This window comes from Barbus barbus (assembly GCF_936440315.1).
Source record: "Barbus barbus genome assembly, chromosome: 43".
In the NCBI taxonomy this organism is placed as follows: Eukaryota; Metazoa; Chordata; class Actinopteri; order Cypriniformes; family Cyprinidae; genus Barbus; species Barbus barbus.
Window position 1 is genome coordinate 15,405,693 of NC_136721.1, and position 20,343 is coordinate 15,426,035.

Genomic DNA, 20,343 nt, shown 5'->3' on the forward strand with positions numbered 1-20,343 from the left:
TTTAAACGCAAAGGGTGGTCACACCAAATGTTGATTTAATTTAGTTAAGAGAAGTTAATTGATAAAATCTGTTTATGACATTATTTTTTGACAGCGTCCTCATTTTACAGCATTTTTACACAAGTGCCTAAACCTTTTATCATTACTGAGCTTTTGCTCTCTGTGTGGAGCACTGGCTGTTGTCAAACTCCTTGTACAAACACAAATCTCACTGGATTATTTCAATTAATGGCAAAATGAATGTTTGGAAATCTAAACAGATATTTCCTACTGGCACACTACAGCAAAATATAGAAACAACTGACTTAACCATTTTTTAGCTGGTGAAAGTACTGGTGTTGTAATAATTATGGCCACCACTGTATATTGTTGATAGAGAAGGAGAAACTATTGAAATTTCTCATAGTAAATTTTGAAATGTCACAGGATCTCATTTTATCTCAAGTACAGGTCATCAAAGCGCTTTTTCTTCATCTCAGTTTGCCCTTTAGCTATAGAGGGCTCTCAAGTGGGTGTGAATTACCCACTTGCTTTAATAGGCAGAAACTGTCACCTAATTTTTTTTTCTTCCCACCCTTGAGTTTGTGTCTGTGATGGGCCATCGTAGCCCACCTGTTAAGTGGCGAATTCAGCTCTTCATTAGTCTAGACTTAAGGTCCCAGGGTTCAACGGTCTTCAGAAGGCCACGCCATCATCATTCAGGCAGATCAAGGATGCTTCTGTGCTTCGTTAAGCTTTTATTCATTTCTCTCAGCATGCTGAGAAACCAGGAAAGGTTTCATTGTTTTTAACACCACCAAGTCCTTGGTGGTCTGCATTAAAGAGTCCTTTATATCAAGAGAGCTATAAACTTCACATCAAGAGTGTGGGGAATCAACTGAAGCAATTAGTTTGCCTCGACCTACTGCACACTTCCTGTGAATTACTTTATTAGTCTTGTAGAGACAGTCTCCTGCTTTTCTGTGTCGTATTTGCGTATGAGGTGTTACATATTTGACACTTATTGAACTGTCTTTCACAGGTCTGGAAATGTGAGCGAGTTGGAATTTGCTTCTTTCGGTGCCAGAAGTAATGAAACGCTCACAAAAGTGACCGAGACGTTAAGCCACTAATGTGGAATTTCTCATTCTCATTGAAAGTGTGGGAGAATTGTTCCAGAAGCATAAAGTTACTCTCTTGGTCCTGGTGGAGTAGAGTTCCTCTCTTGCTCTTTAATCTACCTGAAACTGGTGAATCAGAATGACTCCACATTGCTTGATATGAACGTTTGAACATCACCTGATCCAAGGAATCTTTACTGATGAGCTTAGGCTATTAGATATTGGTTTTGGGTCCATTTGGGTGATAATGGATGTGTCATTGCTTAAAACAGCCCTGCTTTCCAACCATCTCATCGCTTTATTCTCCATGATCACAGAAAATCTGAAATATTATCCAGCCATTAGAACAACAGCAATCCGTTAGTGGATTTCGAGCAGACTCCGGCATCTTTCATTTTCATCCAAGGGTTTTATTTTACAGCTATCCAGACCTTTGCATGTCTGGGTGCGTGTGTGGCGGTTCGTGCCTGCTTAGGTTTACAAATCGTCTGTTGCGTTTCCTGCAGTGTTGTGGTAGCGTGCTCTTGGCCTGCGAGCTGGTCTGTGATCAATTGTTACTTTAGAATTACAAAGTGAGAGGAAATGCTTACCAACAGTTACACACTCCATTGACTTAAGATACCGCTAACTATCAGGGCCACCTCAGGTTTGGTCAGTCCAGTCGATGCCGCGGAAGCATTTGAAAACGATTAAAGAGGTGATTGTTATCAGATTTCCCTTGGGGATGCCAGTGTTGTCCTCGTTAATTCCCGATCAAAATGAGTTACAAACGACTTGTTTTGAGCGCTGAGCGTGCTGTACCAGCATCAAGCATATTACGTAAGATGTCTAGTGGAATTGTGCTTTATTAGAGGGGGAAATGACTGGAACGGTTGTCATAAGCCTTTTTTTTTTTTATTGCTTGATGTAGTTGTACTTTGAGCAAATCTGGAAACAAATGCAAATTGTCAAAAATATTTATCCATATATGCTTTATTAGTTAGCATGGATGTAATGATTACATCTTGCTCAAATTCTGATGAAATGTTTATTTTTGTTTTTATGTAGCTTATATAGGTGTTATCAGCATATGCATTGGTAAAAATGTTTTTTTTTTAAATTAAAAAATAAGATTTATGTATTTCATTCAAAATTAGTGGTGTATTCTGATAAAATGTGAATTTTGTAATTAAACTTTATTTAAAAAGTTTTTTTCAGCCATTTAAAAATTAGTGGTTCATTCCCATGAAATGCTATTTAAAAAAATAATAATTCAACATTTATTGCTTATCTCTATTAGTAGCTGTTATTGGCACCAAATATATATATTTTTAATTTTATAAAAAAAAAAAAAAAAACCTTTATGAAATCTAAATAGAAGATACGGTTATTTTTTTTAAATGAAATATAATTCAAATGAATTACTATTTCAATATTTAAATAATTTATTTATAATAAAAATAAATTATTATATTAAACTACATTTTTATTCATGCCATTCAAAATTGGTGGTGTATTCTGATAAAATGTGAGTTTTTGCAATCAAACTTTTTTTTTTTTTTTTTTTTTTTTTTTTTTAAATTGAATTTGATTTTTTAAAAAGTTATGTTCTTTGTCATTCTAAATTAGTAACGTATCTCATGGAATGCTATTTATTGCAGTCAACATATATTGCAAATCTCTCATTATAGTTTAGTAATTGTTATCAGCACCCAATTTTATTTTCTCAATTTTATTTTAAGAAATAACTTCATAAAATTTAAGGCAGAACAGTTTTTAAAATTAAAATGGATTACTATTTAAATCCATTTTATGTATTTATTTTAAATTAAGATGATTTTTTCAAGAACAACATTATTTGAATTGAAAGCGTTTTTTATTTTTTTTATTTTTTTATTTAAAATATTACAAAATGTATTACAATTTAAATACAATTTATTTAGTTTGTTTGTGAAAATAACATGGATGTTGTGTGTTTTCAGGTTTGACTGCTGTTGGTGGGCTCTCCCTCATGGGTGGTGGATTACTCCCTAGCTGCACAGCCGAGACCCTGGCCGTACTGGCTGCTTTCATCTCCTCTGTCAACATCGCCGGTGAGTGCACTGAACACACCATCCTGTACCTGCCAACAGCGAAAGGCAAGATAAAACATTGCTAAAATGTCGGAGGCTGAAAGTCGAGTAAGGTTACAGATGCGTGCAGGTGAGGGCTGTGCACGCGGGCCGCTCGCTGCCCTCTGGCTGCCCTGCATCTTGTGTTCGTGAGAAGAGCGGCGTATTCCGTTCCTTCCAGGTGGAATAGTTTAGTCCGTCAAACCTCACACCTGTAGCAGGAGATGTCAGCGCAGCAGTTTTGCTTCAAAGAGCCTCGGTCATGTCATAAATCAGGCTCTGCTCAAAACCAACTAACAGGGCCATTAAGAAGGAAAAGGGGAAAAAATGGCTTGAAGTGGGCAGTTGGCCAAAATGCCATCCTGAATCCAATGACCCCTTCATTCTGCCTCTTGGTACGGTTGGCCAAGACGCCAGTCCAGGTCAGAGGGTGTGTTAGTGATTTAATGGCTTGCTACTAGGATTTTACAGCCATTTTTCATCATGCTACAATAACAGCTTTTTGATATGTGTTCCAGTGCACATAAAGTGTTTGAATTTATATATTTATCTTCTCAAAAGGCAGGTGTTTAATTTCAGTTGAAAGATGGTTTTTGTTATTTCGATTCCTCATACATGGCGTTTCGTCCCACAGTTCCATTACCCATAAACCTTAGAGTTTGAAATATGGACATTCTGGTCGCTTTTTCCTATCCTCTTTTCGACCGTTTTTATTGTTACAAGTGCATGCAGGGGAAAAAATAACAATTGCCCTTTCCAATTTAATTTCAATAAAAGACGAGGAATTTATGGTGAACCTGCTCCATTAATGACAGGAATGAAAACATATTTTATTCTTTGGCCCTGACTGTAATGTCTGGATATCCTTCACATTTAATTGTGGGAAAACGGAACGTTCTTTCTAATGCTGTATACATTGTTCAACCATCTTAAGTGCATTCACTTCTGAGTTTAAATATTTCACCGGGATCCTCAGAGGAACGGGTCACTAAGGTTTGAGTGAAACTGGATATCCGTCTGAGTTTCGAATGAAAAGCTTTGGTTTGGTAATCGTCCTAGTAAGTTGCTTAGCTAGGACTGTGTAAGCCAGGAAAATGGATGTAAATGCAATCACATGCCGGTTTCGAAATACTTTGCTAATGAGCAGCAGATGAGTGACTCCCGTCATTCTTCATGGCATCCTTCTGCAACTCAATTAAGTTATTTTACACATTTGAATGACTTGATGTTTAAAATGAAGAATTTGATTTATTAATATAAAAAAAAAATTAAGCTTATCACAAACGGGATGTTGATGTCCTGTGTTTATACTGTGTTCTTACTAAATTTATTATAATTTTTTTGGATCAGGTGGTTTCTTGGTTACTCAGAGGATGTTGGACATGTTCAAGCGGCCCACTGATCCTCCAGAATACAACTACTTGTATCTTCTTCCTGCTGGTTTGTTTGTTGGGGGTTATGGGGTCGCCCTTCAAAGCGGCTACAACATTGAACAGGTAAGACTGCATTACTTTATTAGTTTATTGCAAGTAAACTGCACCATTTGTACTATGGACATGGATTTTGCCTCAAATTATGCAACTTGTTCAAGTGCCTTGGTTTGAACTTACAGTGAGGACTGTTTTTAAATTATTCCAAATAATTTTTATTAACTGAAAAAAAAAACTTTTTTTATATAAGATGGAAAAAATTAAGCTTATTTCATTTAGTTGTCAACATTTTTTTTTTATTTACATTGAAGTACTAAGTACTACTAAAAATTTATACAATTAAAATGAATTAATTAATTTAAAATGTATAAAAAATACAATTTATTAAAATTAATAAATTAAGGGTATTAATAATAATGACAGAAGCTCAAAAATTAAACCTATCAAAGATGCGTAGCAACATGATAAATTCAGCTCAGAACACCATAGTAACTTCCTGGCCATGGTGAAAATCTAGTTATATACTGTAGTTGTTCTATAGAGAAATTAATTCTGAAGGATTTGTTTCCTCACTTCCTGTAAACCTCTTTGTGTGCAGATGATGTACTTGGGCTCCGGGTTATGCTGCGTGGGGGCTCTTGCGGGTCTGTCCACCCAGTCCACGGCCCGTCTCGGTAACACCCTGGGCATGATCGGAGTGGCCGGTGGCATTGCCGCTACTTTCGGAGCGCTGAAACCTTCTCCTGAGCTCATGGCACAGATGAGTGCGGCCATGGCGGTGGGTGGCACTGCTGGTGAGTACACTTGTGTGCTTGTGTCTGCATGCATTTCTCCTTTAGTCAGCAGCTTTTGAACCTCCAAGTGTGTGAATGTAAATGGTAAATAACCTTGTGATTTCCCCGCAAAAGCAGGTAATGGTCATCAGGTCGTGTGAGTCACACAGCACGGCATCACGCTTTGTAGCCAGTCATTTCTAATCTAAATTGCTAATTATTCCTGGAAACCTGCTGGAACATAGTTTAAACTGTCCCAAGCAGCCCTAGCTCAAACCAGAAGTCTGCTTGATTCCAGATGCTTCCACCCTGAGGTCTCAGCCCGCCCCAAACATGCCCCCTACACACCCTTCCCCCAACCTGTGCTCCAGATTCACATCAACACACACACTGCTTCATCGGATGTGACCCGTTTACCAGCAGGCCTGAGTTCTCCTTTGTTGTTTGCAGGTTTGGCCATCGCCAAGAAGATTGAGATCTCGGACCTGCCACAGCTCGTCGCCGCTTTCCACAGTCTGGTGGGTTTGGCGGCCGTGCTAACCTGCGTGGCAGAGTACATGGTGGAGTATCCACACTTTGCAACCGATCCTGCGGCCAACCTCACTAAAATTGTGGCCTACCTGGGGACCTACATCGGTGGAGTCACATTCAGCGGATCTCTGGTGGCTTATGGCAAACTTCAAGGTCCTGCTTGTTTGGTTATATAATAACAATTAAAGGGATAGCTCGGTAACACTTTAGTATAGGGACCAATTCTCACTATTAACTAGTTTCTTATTAGTAACTATCTTATTAGTGCCTATTGTTAACATTGGCTGTTTATTAGCATTTATAAAGCACATATTCTCCATGTCCATATTCTACATCCCTAATCATATCCAATACCTAAACTTAACAACTACCTTGCTAACTATTAATTAAATTAGTAGTTTGAGGCAAAAGTCATTATTTTAAGGTCCAATTCTCACTATTAATGAACCAGCAACAAAGTGTGACCCGATAGTTCACCCGAAAGTGATAATTCTGTCAAAATTCAGTCACTTTGATGTTTCAAACCAGTATGACTGACTTTTTTTGTGGAATACATAAGATATTTTGAAGAACAGTTTTTGTCCATGCAATGAAAGTCAATAAGGCCCAAAGACATTTTTTCATCATCTGTGTTCACAAGCCATTCAAGTTTGGAACAAAATGAGTGCGTAAATGATGACAGATTTTTCATTTATGGGCAAACAGAAACACTGCTTCTGTTTTGTCTGTTTTAAACAGTTCTCAATATTTTTAGGGAAAAAAAACCTGGTTGATTTTTCTGATAAAGTTCCAGTTTTGTTTATAAGAATGCACAATTTGACTGAAAAGCCTAATTTATTATATCACCACTAACTAATAATAACAATAATACGTATTATTAAATACAAATATTACATGAAATATTCCTATTACCATTAATGTTATACTAACTTTCCAAGTGAAGTGTTTTTATATATATATATATAAATATAATTTTTTTTTTATTGAAGGAAGAACAGGGTGGCATTATATACAAAGAGTTGACAAACATTCTCTTAATCTTTTCTATTTTTTTCCCCCCCTTCTACTCCCTCTTGCCACAACCCCCCCCAAAAAAAAATATATAAATAAAAATAAATAAATCACAAAGCTTTTATAGTACAAACAGTAAGGAAATACTTAACATCAATGTTAGCACATTGGGTTTGGTTGTGTTATCCGTTTAAGTATGCACAGGTCTTTTAATTTTACTATTAATTTTAGTTTGGGGGAAGAGTTACACCTTTTACAAAATATGAGATCATAGGGGTCCATACTGAATAAAAACGTTTGGTGTATCCTGTAAGAGAATATTTAATTTTCTCCAATTTTAAAAACCGCATTACATCTCTAAGCCAGAGTGAAACTAACGGTGGCTTACTTGATTTCCAATCAAGTAATATTCTTCTCCGAGCCAAAAGACACGCGAAAGCACAAGCGTCTTGACAATTTTTGGACATGACTGTGCCTTGTTCAGGTACTCCAAAAACAGCCATTTCAAAACTAGGCCTAATATCTTTACTATATGCCTCAGACAAAATTGTAAATATAGTTGTCCAGTAAGCAAACAGTCTAGGGCAAGCCCAAAACATATGAGCCAAATCTGTTTCAGCAGAGCGACATCGCTCACATGTGTCAGTTACATTTGTGTCTATCTTGGAAAGACGACCCTTACTGTAGTAAATTCTATGGAGGACCTTGAACTGAATTAAACCTAAATGAGTACAGGAGGTTGTTCCATTCACTCTAGTAATGCATTGTGCCAGGTTTCCTCTGATATATCCATTCCCAAATCCTTTGACCATTCTGCATGCATTTTGTCTAGATTAATTTTTTTTATTTTTATTGACATTAAAGTTTTATATACATTAGAAATTACTCCCTTCAAATGTAAGGGAATATTTAAAACTGCATCCAATCCTGTACTAAGAGGAGTGGAGGGATATGTGGGACAATGGTTTTGCATTAGATGCCGAACTTGAAAATATCTAAACAAATGTGATCTCGGCAGTTTGTATTTTGAAGAGAGAGTTGAGAATGGGGCAAAAACGTCATTAATAAAAAGATCACTGAATTTGACAAGGCCCAAATGTTGCCATTGACTAAATACTGAGTCCAATTGACCTGGAAGGAATGGGTGATTCTTGCATATAGGGCTGGTTATGGAGAAATCTTTGAAACCAAAACATTGTCTAAATTGAAACCAAATCTTGAGGGTGTTTGCTACAACTGGGCACTGAGTATACAGTGAAATACAAATGGGCAATTTGGATAAAGCTAAAACAGGAAGAGATGAAGAAATACAAGAATTCGCCTTTGAAATACACCAGACATCTTTGGGGATCTGAAGCCAATAAAGTACTTTTGAAATATTTGCAGCCCAATAATAATACCTAAAATTAGGAAGTGCTAATCCACCTTGATTTTTGTCTTTGGAGAAATTCCTTCCGAATCCTAGGTGTTTTTCCACCCCATATAAATGATGAGAAACGTTCCATTTTTTGAGGTCTAGTTTTAACTTTAATTAAAGGAGCAAAGTTCTCTTTGTAAAGGTTAGAGAATCCCTGTGTAATATTTATCCCTAAATATTTGAAACCTGATACAGACAGCTGAAAGAGTATATCCTTACTCGAAATATCGAGGCCCTTGTTGTTTATAGGAAAACAAACACTTTTTGAAAAATTTCAAGTGAAGTGTTTTTAATAGTTTAAATTTTTCTATACAATCGTTTGTTCATTTTCAGAGGTTAAACCATTGAGCTTTTATTTTGGAGGAAAACCATAGTGAGCCCTTAACTTCTCTTTTGGCAACAGTTGGTTTATAAGCATTTTTCATTTATAATACAAGTTGGTGTGGAGTGCATTTACTGTGAACGGAACTTCTCAGAGATGCTAAAAAACACAGGCTCATGAGCTGATCACATGTAAAAGAACACAGTGCCACGCTTCACTCTCAAATACGCAACGCATATATTTAATTATTTAAATCAAGGATTTTGTGTTTGATATTTGCACTAGGGTTATTGTGGTTTAGTTTAATTTCTATTAATTGTGCAGCCCTGTTAGAAATTTCAATGTCGTGGGTCTAGGTCGTCCTTGTCTGGTGCGGCTTTGTTTGCTAACTCACTGGCCCACCGGTGCCACACATGCCTCATGTTTAAAGCTTGGCCAGGCGGAACCTCTCAGAATTTGGCACTAATTAGTCCCCCCCACCCCCAAGTCATTTTCCACTTGTCCCTCAAAGCTGGAACGCATTATCTTCAGGAGCTTTCCCATTCCTCCACCACTACTACTGCTCTGAAGCCTGCAGGCCTACACTGATAAAGCAGATTAGAAGTCTCATTTTTATCCTTGTGAGTTTTTCTTTCAGCCTAAAAGGGGGGCCAGTGTAGAGTACTCTACATAATCACCCAATCCAACTGTATCGCTAACTTGTTACGCAGCAGATGCTGTAGAATTATTATTATTACAGCTCCTACTGAGTTTTTCCTGTGCACACATACTTGTCTCTTGCTGATGATATGTCTTGTACGTATTATTATAGTTTACAGGGCACTAGCAGCTGCTTAAAGTGCACTTTAACAACATGACATGCAGTTGTGTACTTTTGTTTAAAGCACAACTCAAACAAGCTTCTCGTTTCCAAGAAGTTCTCACCCTAATTTTAGTTTACTCATCCTGTTCCCAAAGAGCACATGGTGTCCTGCGTACATGCTTAACCCACTTTGTGTTGCTCTTCTCACTCGACTTCCTCCTCGTGCAGGTCTGCTGAACTCGGCTCCCCTTATGCTTCCTGGTCGTCATGCATTGAACGCCACCCTCATGGCAGCCAGTGTGGGCGGCATGATCCCCTACATGCTAGATCCCAGCTATACCACTGGCCTGACCTGCCTGGGCTCCGTGTCTGCACTCTCTGCTGTCATGGTAAGCTGTTCACACAGTCTTCTAAAATTGTTAATTTTTTGCCAGATTATCTTTTATTAATTTCTTGAGTGTTGCTGGGTGGTTCAGATGTCTTTCGTTTCTTATTTATTTATATAAAATAATCATTTGAAAAATAGCATTGTTTGAGCCATTGGCCAAAATGCTTAATTAAATAAATTGTTTTTATTATCAGTAATATTAATAATAACAGTTTTTAAATATGTATGGACTGAAGTTCTTTTTATTTTGCACTTTCTGTGGAATTATGCAGATAAATTGTAATGAGGAAGAATACATGCTTTTTCCATTTTTCCAGTCTCTATTATATGTATGTGTATATATTTGTGTACATATACAGTTTACCCATTAAAATGTGCACAATTTAAAACACTGTCTTGCATAGTGTTGACTCTAAATTCTTTACTTTATTAGTCATTTAAATTACTCTAAAGATGTGCCCTATCCATTAAAGAAACTGTAGATTTGGAAGAGATGCTAGGAGGAATCAACAAGTGAAAATGTCCAAATATGACATGATCCATCAGCCAGTATATTGACCTACCTCTATCTTAAATAGCGACAGTTTTTAAAAAAAATAAAATTACACATTTGGTTAGTATTCCACTTACTGGGGGTATGAGGATTAAGATTTTGACTGAGTTTAGAGATTGAAAAGGTTGTGTGCAACTATATAGTGAAGTAAAAATTATTTGATCCCCTGCTGATTTTGTACGTTTGCCTGACAAAGAAATGATCAGTCTATAATTTTATTGGTAGGTTTATTTGAACAGTGAGAGACAGAATAACAACAAAAAATCCAGAAAAATGCATTTGAAAAAAGTTATACGGTAAATTGATTAGCATTTTAATGAGTCAAATAAGTACTTGATCCCCTATCTATCAGCAAGATTTCTGGCTCCCAGGTGTCTTTTGTACAGGTAAGGAGCTGAGATTAGGAGCACTCTCTTAAAGGTAGTGCTCCTAATCTCAGTTTGTTACCTGTATAAAAGACAACCTGTCCACAGAAGCAATCAATCCTGGAGTGGCCTAGCCAGTCTCCAGACCATAATCCCATAGAAAATCTGTGGAGTGAGCTGAAGGTTCGAGGTGCCAAATGTCAGCCTCGAAACCTTAATGACTCGGAGAGGATCTGGAAAGAGGAGTGGGACAAAATCCCTCCTGAGATGTGTGCAAACCTGGTGGCCAACTAAAAGAAAAGTCTGACCTCTTTGATTGCCAACAAGGGTTTGCCACAGAGTACTAGGTCATGTTTTGCCAAGGGGTGAAATACTTATTTGACTCATTAAAATGCAAATCAATTTATAACTTTCTTTGAAATGCGTTTTTCTAAAACTTTTTTGTTGTTAGTCTGTCTCTCACTGTTCAAATAAACCTGCCATTAAAATTATAGACTGATCATTGCTTTGTCAGTGGGCAAATGTACAAAATCAGCAGGGGATCAAATAATTTTTTTTCCCTCACTGTAGCCTATACAACTTTGTTCAGCTTTTCAGAACAGCATGACGTAGGTAAACCCTGTAGCTCATGAAACCCAAATCCCTTTGGCTTTAGTTTTATTTATTTTATATAACCCATAAGAGCACACCACCATATGATGACAGATAGAAGTAAACCACAATCATGAAATTTCAAGGGAAGGCTTTTGGAGTCCTGGTAAACATTGACTTTCATCATTGGTCAATAATCAGGAAGCTGACATTTTTATACAGCTCCTTTTACCTCCATAAAGATAAACAATCACCTGCAGTATGGTGTCTGGCTCTTTCTACAGTGATTATTCTTCAAGACTCCATATCTTTCTGCTTGTTCGTAGGTATTTTTTTACATGATGCATGGTAGCTGGCTTTGTTTAGGCCTGTTCCCTGAGGAAAATACATTGTTTAATAATACAGGGATGATATCACGGACGAGTGAAACGAATACTGTGCTTTGACAAACACCTCATGCCTTAATTGAAGCCCATTGCAACCAAATATGTGTGAAATATGTTGCTCTGGCATGCACTATATCACATTTCCTATTTGCATCATAACCCAGTGTGTAAACGAACAGACTCGTTTGATAAAAACGAACCGTGTACAAAGCTCATACCTCAGGCTTGTGATTTTCCTTTTGGTGGACTTTTTGTTTAAATGATGGAATTGAGTTACTGTTGCGCTTTGCTCACTTGTCATCACCGTAACCTTTGATCTCCACCCTTTTTTTTCTCTCTCTGACCCTCTTTCTCTCCCCGCTCTTCGTTTTCTTTGTAGGGTCTGACCCTGACAGCCGCCATCGGAGGGGCCGACATGCCCGTGGTGATCACAGTGCTAAACAGCTATTCCGGCTGGGCCCTGTGTGCTGAAGGCTTTCTGCTCAATAACAACTTGCTGACTATTGTGGGTGCCCTCATTGGCTCTTCTGGAGCCATCCTCTCCTACATCATGTGTGTGGTAAGTTCACAGTCTCGAAGTTCCACCTATTTATAAAGTAGTTTTGTGCTTATTGTATTTGGAATGGTGGTCTAAACCTTGTGGTCGTCATTGGTCTTAAACTAACAGTAGCAATGTTTTCTCCAGCTCACAAACTCTAATAGTAGCTATGTATTCTTTTAATGAAACAAACACACGCACACAATACATTTAAATGTAAATTACATTTATATATATTTAAAATCTACGAGTTTTGAGTTAATAATATTTGAGCAAATATTGTGACATTGGTAGTACACTTTTTTTTTTTTTTTTTTTTTTTTTTTTTTTTTTTTTTCAGAAATCATTCCAATATACAGATTTGGTGCTCAAGAAACATTTCTTAGTAAACAATTGTGCTGCTCAATATTTTGTGGAAACCATGATATATTTTTTTCCGGATTATGTGAACGTAAAGTGAGAAAAAAAAAAAAGCGGCCTTCAAAATCTTTTGTAAAATAAATGTCCTTAGTGTCACTTTTGATCAATTTAATGCAGTTTTTATTTCTTAAAAGAAGTGTATAATATATCACAAACTTTTCATTATTTTAGGTCGGATTAGAAGCCAGATGTTCTCAAAATGGAAAACCCAGTGACAACATACTTCACATTTATGCAAAATAACTGCCTAAAATGTTATTTACTAGGTTTTGAGTCATTATTTAGTTATTAGTTATTTACTAATCACTTGAATCATTTTGGCTATCTGGACACACATTTTCTTGACAAATCTTTTTTTTATTCCGCTGAGAGGTGGTCTTTATAATCTTCAATCCTGATTTCTAAACTCTGTTGTTTTTTTTCCTCGCTAGGCCATGAACCGCTCACTGGCAAACGTTATTCTGGGTGGCTACGGCACCTCATCCACTGGCGGAGGCAAGCCCATGGAGATCACAGGTACTCACACTGAGGTCAACGTGGATCAGTCGGTGGAGATGATCAAGGAGGCTCAGAATATCATCATCGTTCCAGGTAATGGAGGCCCTTTGTAGCCTTGCGCATCTGAAAATCTTAGTTTCAACTAGATCTGGAGTGAACCGTCAGCGACTTCAAACGATCCTTTATGTTATGTCTGTTAAAGCAACCTCGCTTCACCCCCATTACATCACTGGTAATTTTCTGACCCCTCCTGTGTGGGATAAACCCCCCAGAATGCACCCTGAGGCCTGCTGGGGCTTGTTTTAAGGTGGTCTTGCATTCTCACTAGCTTTTGAAGCCGTAGACACATTTGTGTGGGTTTTTTTTTTTTTTTTTTTTTTTTAAATCTGGGCTCGACGACTCTTCGCTGTTTTTTTTTTTTTTTTTTTTTTTTTTTTTGCGGTTGGCCTCACGTGGCATTGTTCGTGTGAGCCGAACTATGGAGGGTGATGTCAGGTTTTCTCTTCTGGCAGGGTCACACCATGTTTCGTTTGCCCAGATACAGCTGATTGAGCAGGATGTGTCAGATGAACTTTAACTGTTTATCTTCAATGCAAGTTCAGTTGGGAAATAAATATTTAGTCGTACTTGAATATTTTTCTGTGGCTGGTTCTTTGCTGAAGGCCATTACAGAGGCCCCTGCTATGGCAGCAACTCTCACGCTGCTTTGTTCTCCACAACGGACTATTTTATAGTTGTGTTTTATGGTCCGACAGCAGGTCAAGAAGATCAAGACCTTGGAGGCGACAGGACAGTGGAAAAGATGAGCGATAAGATGTGGGAATATGAACAGAAAGAAAAGGAGAAACGATAGTAAACAGCGCGGTCCAGAGTAAACAAGATTGCAGGGCCAAGCACAACCGAGTCGGCCTCTTTTATTTAAAACAAATGGCCGTCCAACAGGTTCTGAGGCATCCAGAATTTTCCCTCTTGACCGTTGCCTGTTTAGCCACTGCCAAGATGTCTGAGAAAGTGCTATGTTCACTGACAACAAAGGCCTGACCATCGTGAGCACCATGGTCTGTTGGTATGAGCCACAAAGGGATGTGAGAAATTTTTCCTTTTTTGTTTAATTCTTGTTTTTTTCTGTTAAGTTTTCTTTGTTTTTATTTGCTGTTTTCTTCCTTTTTTTATTTTAGTTGTTCTGTTTTTGTTGCTTTCTTTGCAAATTGATTTATTTTTTTTGTTTGTTTGTTTTTTTTGTTGCTTTTTCTTTTCCCTTTAAGTTTTTGTTTTCTTTTAAGATTTATTTATTTTTATTAAATTTATTTATTCAAATATATATAAGAAATACATTTATAATTTTTATTATTATTTTAATTGGAACATTGTGGCACAGTGCAAAACATATACAGTCTTGTTGATAATGTTTGTGCACTATTCTAAGTGATGTTTCAAAAGACTAGCTATATAATATTAATTTGATGTTAACTGCAGATTTCGCAACAGTGTTCAGAACATAAAATATGGCAAATATTTAGATATGGTAGCTACTCCCTCACACTGGCCCTGGACGATCGGTCCAGCCTTTTTGTTGAGTCCTGGACTCCTAAATAACACATAATTGAACCTACTTAAATTTTCTCCCCTCATTCGCAGCTTAATCCATCCATCAACCTCCATTGCGTTGTCTGTCCTTTTTGAATGGGGTTCCCTTGACTGCTCAGTCTTTACACTGAGTAAGCCATGGCCTTGTTCCCATTCGTATAATTTAAGTAGTCATAGTTAGTTTAGTTGATTGACATCTGTGAAAACATTTAAGACTTTTCTGTTTAAGCTTGGAGTTTGCCAACCATGGCTGTTTTCCCAAGGAGAAATGTCTTTGTTTTATAAAAAAGAGCTGTAAAGAAATCATTAGGAGCGAGGAGGGTTAGCCGGCACGCACCATGACATGCTTGTTTAAGCAGAAGGATTTGAAGGCTGTTGTGACAAACCTATCAAAAGATGTCAGTAGTAACAGAGGCTTTAAAATGACTGACGTGAGGAATTTATATTTGTTTTTCCTTACTGTAAGTGCTAAATTGGTTATTGGCGACATATCAGTGAGTCTTTCTGCCTTTGTTGCACAGCACTTTTTCTGATCCCAGTTCAGCTAATTCTGTGCTGCTATCAAACTACACCAAGGGTGTAAAAATAACAACTTTTGTGAAATATTATTACAAATTCTAGAGCTGCCTTTAGATTAAAGATGTATTTCAACATGAACCAATTTCCTCCTCTTTTCTGTTTGTTTATAATCCTGCAGGTCATTCAAGTTTTAATGACCGTTCAAGTTATTTCATCTGTGAATTACAAATGAGTGGGAGCAGGTCTCTTGTTTGCTTTACTTTCAAAACAGATTTTTCCTATTGTTTATAAGTCGGGATTATTTATTGTGGTAAAATCAATTCACATGACCCATTTTGAAAAAAGGTGAGGTATGATTACTAAAAATAAAAATGTGTCTGGTTCATGCAGAGTTCATTAGAGTTTTCCAAAATTGTGTTTCCTAGGCTTCATATATAGTAATAGCGACTGGTTTTTGCATGTCTGTTTAGGTGTGTTTCTCTTTTTAATTGCTGTGTCTTTTACTTCAGGTTATGGTCTGTGTGCAGCGAAAGCTCAGTATCCTATTGCTGATCTTGTCAAGTCACTGACTGAGCAGGGCAAGAAAGTCAGGTAAAAAATATTCAAACATCTACAGTCATTTTCAAATCTTGACTGTTATTCGACACCTTTTATTAAGCCACGTGTGCACCACAAGATCCAGGATACCAGGAGAAAGCTATCCGTTAACATTTCCCATTCATCCCAGTGGCGGATGCAGGACACCCCTTATTAGTAAACCGTGTCCTATGAATTATTGAACTGGATGACACTTGGAATCTCCCCTTTCTTTTCCTTTTATTTTCTCTCCGTTGTTTCACTTGTAATTCCAAATCGCTTGCATGAAATGTTTCTGAAGTAGGAAAAAAAAAAAAAAAAAAAAGTCAATGCATTTTATCTATTAAATTATCATTTGTTTTGAAATAAAAAAAAAAAATAGTTTCTTTGTTTTTCACAGAAAATGTTTTCTGTGAATTTTATTTATTTATTTATTTTTAATTAACAAATAAATAAATTGATATTTAAACACTAACAAAAAAAAAAAATTCCCTTATAGTTTAGTCTGTAAATTTTAATCTCTCTGAGGGGTCTGAGTCTTGTCAGTACTGCTTGGGTGAGTGTTTGAACTCATTAGTTGCAGGTCAGTCTGGGGAACCTCTGAATGGCAGGCTTCTCTCTCTGTTTCTCTCCGCATGTTGGACTCCTCCATTTCAAAGAGTGCCTTTTGAATATCATCATTCAGTTGCTCTATTGTCTGGGGCTTTTGTTGCCTCTCCAGTGTACGTGTAATGCCCTGTGATCTGAGAGCGCAGTGTACCCCAGGCCTCCCAGTGCTGTGAAAGAGCCGGTGAAGAGCAGAGCGACAGGTGCAGGCTGCGCAATACTTTCCACACTCCCAGTGACACCTCTCGGGTTGCAGGGCGTGGAAAGACTGTGTGCATGACCCTAGAGATGCTTCAACAACCATGCGCTTTCAGTATTTGTCATAATAATGAGAACATGCAACGCGATGTAAAAGTTTCTCATGTTGAGACTGTCGAGACGGATTTGAACTTGGGTTGACCACACATTAGTAGTAGCAAAGTGATCTATAATGCCTCGTGTGAGCAAGCCATTCGTTTTAGCTTTCCTTTTGTTTTCAATGGTAGTTTGCCAAGTTACAAATTTAAGAGTTTGGTTAAAAAATTAAATGTTTTTCTGTCACTACAACAAATTCCTTGTATGTGTAAACATACTTGGCCAATAAAACTCATTCTGATTCTGAAAAATATACTATAATTAGAGGTTGACAGATTGATTAGTTTTGCCGATTAATCGGCACCGATATTTGATTGCCGGAACTAGCGCTATGCTTTTGCCTAGTGTGTGACTGCCATATGTTCTTTTATTTTATTAAAACATTTGCTATTAGTTTTTTAAATAAAGTTTCTTCTGTTAACATTAGTTATTAAAATATGAACTAACTTTAATGATGATTTTTATTCATTTATAGAGTATGGTTGAAGTACCTCTAACTAATAATATAATTAAAGTTTACTATATATATTACTATTTTATATATATATATATATATATATATATATATATATATATATATATATATATATATATATATATATATATATATATATATATATATATATATATATATATATATATATATATATATATATATATATATATATATATATAGAATAAATTTAAATTATATATTTAAATTTGTTTTTATTTCTAATTTATTTAGAAATTATATATATATATAATATATTTTGTGTATATAATTCTCATGTATAAAATATTTGTAACTGTTTTTTGTTTATAAAATTTAATTTACATTTTCTTTTTAATATTGTATCTGTATAAGTAATTAATGAATTATACATTTGTAAGATGTATAATATATAATTGAAATATATCTCTGGTTTCACATACAAGGCTTAAGACTCGAAGCTAGTCCCAGTCAAAAATGCATGCTTGAGCTGTCTCAACTGAAAATATCTTGCTCTGACATATTTTATATGGCAGTGTCATTGATCTGTCTCAAGATGCACACCTGTAACATTTTCTTCTAAGGCATTTTTATAAAAGCTGCTTAAATATATTAATTTAACTAAGGCCTAGTCCTGGCTTAAGCTAAGCCCAGTCTGTAAAACCAGGCCAATATATATTGGTTTAATGCCCACACTGCACACACTGTGACCCATTAAATATAACAATAAAATAATGAATAGTAGATAAGAGCTTTAAATTAAAATACAATTATTTTAAGTACATTTTTATTTTGGACGGCCACAAACACACACACATGCTTTGACATACTGAAGTGTAGCCCTCATATGGACAACACAAGTTTAAGTTCTGGCTTGTGACGTTTCTTAATACTGTTATTTTTCTCGCTCCCCATCTTTTCCTGTCCTCTCGTCTCTCTATTAAAGCAGCAAAAAGGCCAAACGAGAGACATTGGCAATCCGTTGTAAACAGGCATCTGATTTGAATGTACTCTTCACAAGGTTACAGCTGACCACTTTGGCTCCATTTTTACTTTTCCTTTGCCCCTCTTTCCCTTTTTTATCCTCACACTGGATGGTGTCAATTCTTTTGTTGTCTTGTTCCCACCAGATAGTGGTTGTCAGCACTAGCCTGGTTTCACCACTCTTGGCAGTGAGAAGAGCCAATTACGGCATCATCTGTGACTTAAAGATTCCCTCAGCATTTTTCATGAAGGCACTCACTCACACAAATGCTTTTTAATCAGTCCCAGAATGCCATGGTGTGCTTCCAACCTGTCTAATACACTTAAGAGATGAAGTACTGGTCAGCAACTTGGTCACAAAGTGGTCAACCATGCATGCTTTGCTCAAAAGCACATTGCCGATGATGGAGATTGTTGCGTGCTGCATCAAATGATCATTCCCTGCCGCTTTCTTGTCTGCTTCAGTACAGTTTCCCATAATGCAATTTGTGGGGTACTTAGTCACTTGTCAACTTATTTCATTCAGTTGCCACCTTGTCAGATCCGTCACATATAAGCTAGATTTCTCTCTCTCTCGAGCTGCGGGCACTGTGTGATTGTGGAGGAGAGATGCAGACTGGAAGCTTGTGTAATTTTCGTTCATTCGTTTGATCTGAGAGCCCAACAGCTGCTGCCAATTAGAGCATTTGCAGTTGATTAGAAGGGTAGATGGGTGGCCAAAGAGTGGACAGATTAGGTAGCGCACCCGCCGCTCTCCCCCTCGCTCTCTTTGGGATAATTGGCTCGGGGTGTCGCCCTGTCGAGAGGACTGTGGGTAGAATTGACACTGTGTAAACTCTCCTTATCATTCCTATTCCTATAAAGTTTCTCTCCGTCTCTCCATAAAGATCATTGTTAGTTTTTGGAAAGCTTCGGTTCGTTGAAAGGAGTCGCAGGTTTGGGCAGGAGAGCAGTCTGAATCTTCTCTGGCTGAAAGGTCGTGCTTGAAAAGAATCATGTTTTTTTTCAGAGCGTGTGTTGGTTCAGTGCAGTGAAACGCGGTACTGTGGTAATGGGAATAGCAGAACGGTTTGGATGTAGAACCGAGCTTGGATTCATTGTCCACCCAGATTGTTTTTCACACACAGCTGCAGCTTATGTAAGCCAGTGTCAGAGTTGATTGACAAACCCCATGTCTTGAAAGTTTCGAGGCCTGTCTGCTGAAGTATATTTCTTCTTGGTTTATTATTGAACATGTTTTTTCCTCATTTCCTGTTTGACAAATGAGTTTACGTAAAGGAAGCTGATGAACAGATGTCGGATTTGATGGAAAGCAACTGCGTGACATGATCCCCCCCCCCCCCAGAGTAGACACTTGTTAGACAAATAGCAACCATCATTTGAAAACCTACTTCTCGAGATTTTCTTAAAAAACAAAGGGATGCAAAAATAATTGACAATAGAAGTGTAAAATAAAACAAATGGGAGATCAAGTAGTGTATAAATGTTGCACAGTTTGGCCTGAATGCTCTGGAAATTGACTAATTATGAAGTAAACAATTCTGACATGTTAATTCGAACAAGATCGGAAGTGGGCTGGTTGTAGTGGCTGCTTAGGTCAGGTAAATTGGTTAAAGGTGGACAACCATGCTTGCGATCCTTATACTTGTGAATGTTTTCTAAGAATACGCCCGAGTTCTTTTATGGAAACTGTGTTGCTGTTTTTAATTATTGAATTTATTATTAAAATAAATATTTTCTGAGCCCCTTTTGGAGTTTTAAATGGTCAGTCAGGTTTTTTTTTTTTTTTTTATTATAATTGTTTTTTATAAAAGAGTCAGTCACTTTAAAAAAAAAAAAAGTAATGTACTTGTACTTTTAAATTATTTTTTGTATGTTAATTATTGTACAAATGTTTCCAAGCCTTCTCTTGGGGTTTTAAAAGGTTTTATTTAATTTTAATTTTCTTTTAACTGATCAACTGGCTTTGGCGGTTGATTAGTCTATTGCTTATAGTTACCATACATGTCTTGTGCAAAGCTGTTCGGATA

The 20,343-nt window shown here is 36.8% G+C and overlaps 1 protein-coding gene across 3 annotated transcripts in view; it reads left to right on the forward strand.

The window, feature by feature from the left end:
* LOC306862851 (NAD(P) transhydrogenase, mitochondrial-like) overlaps nucleotides 1-20,343 on the forward strand; it is a 46,921-nt gene that overhangs the window by 22,381 nt on the left and 4,197 nt on the right. For all 3 annotated transcript variants that reach the window (XM_079405887.1, XM_079405888.1, XM_079405889.1), the window contains exons 12-19: nucleotides 3,062-3,172; nucleotides 4,541-4,686; nucleotides 5,219-5,414; nucleotides 5,844-6,077; nucleotides 9,705-9,865; nucleotides 12,139-12,318; nucleotides 13,149-13,308; nucleotides 15,831-15,912. In XM_079405887.1, coding sequence (XP_079262013.1) covers nucleotides 3,062-3,172; nucleotides 4,541-4,686; nucleotides 5,219-5,414; nucleotides 5,844-6,077; nucleotides 9,705-9,865; nucleotides 12,139-12,318; nucleotides 13,149-13,308; nucleotides 15,831-15,912 — 1,270 coding nt within the window. The remainder of the gene's footprint in view (nucleotides 1-3,061; nucleotides 3,173-4,540; nucleotides 4,687-5,218; nucleotides 5,415-5,843; nucleotides 6,078-9,704; nucleotides 9,866-12,138; nucleotides 12,319-13,148; nucleotides 13,309-15,830; nucleotides 15,913-20,343) is intronic.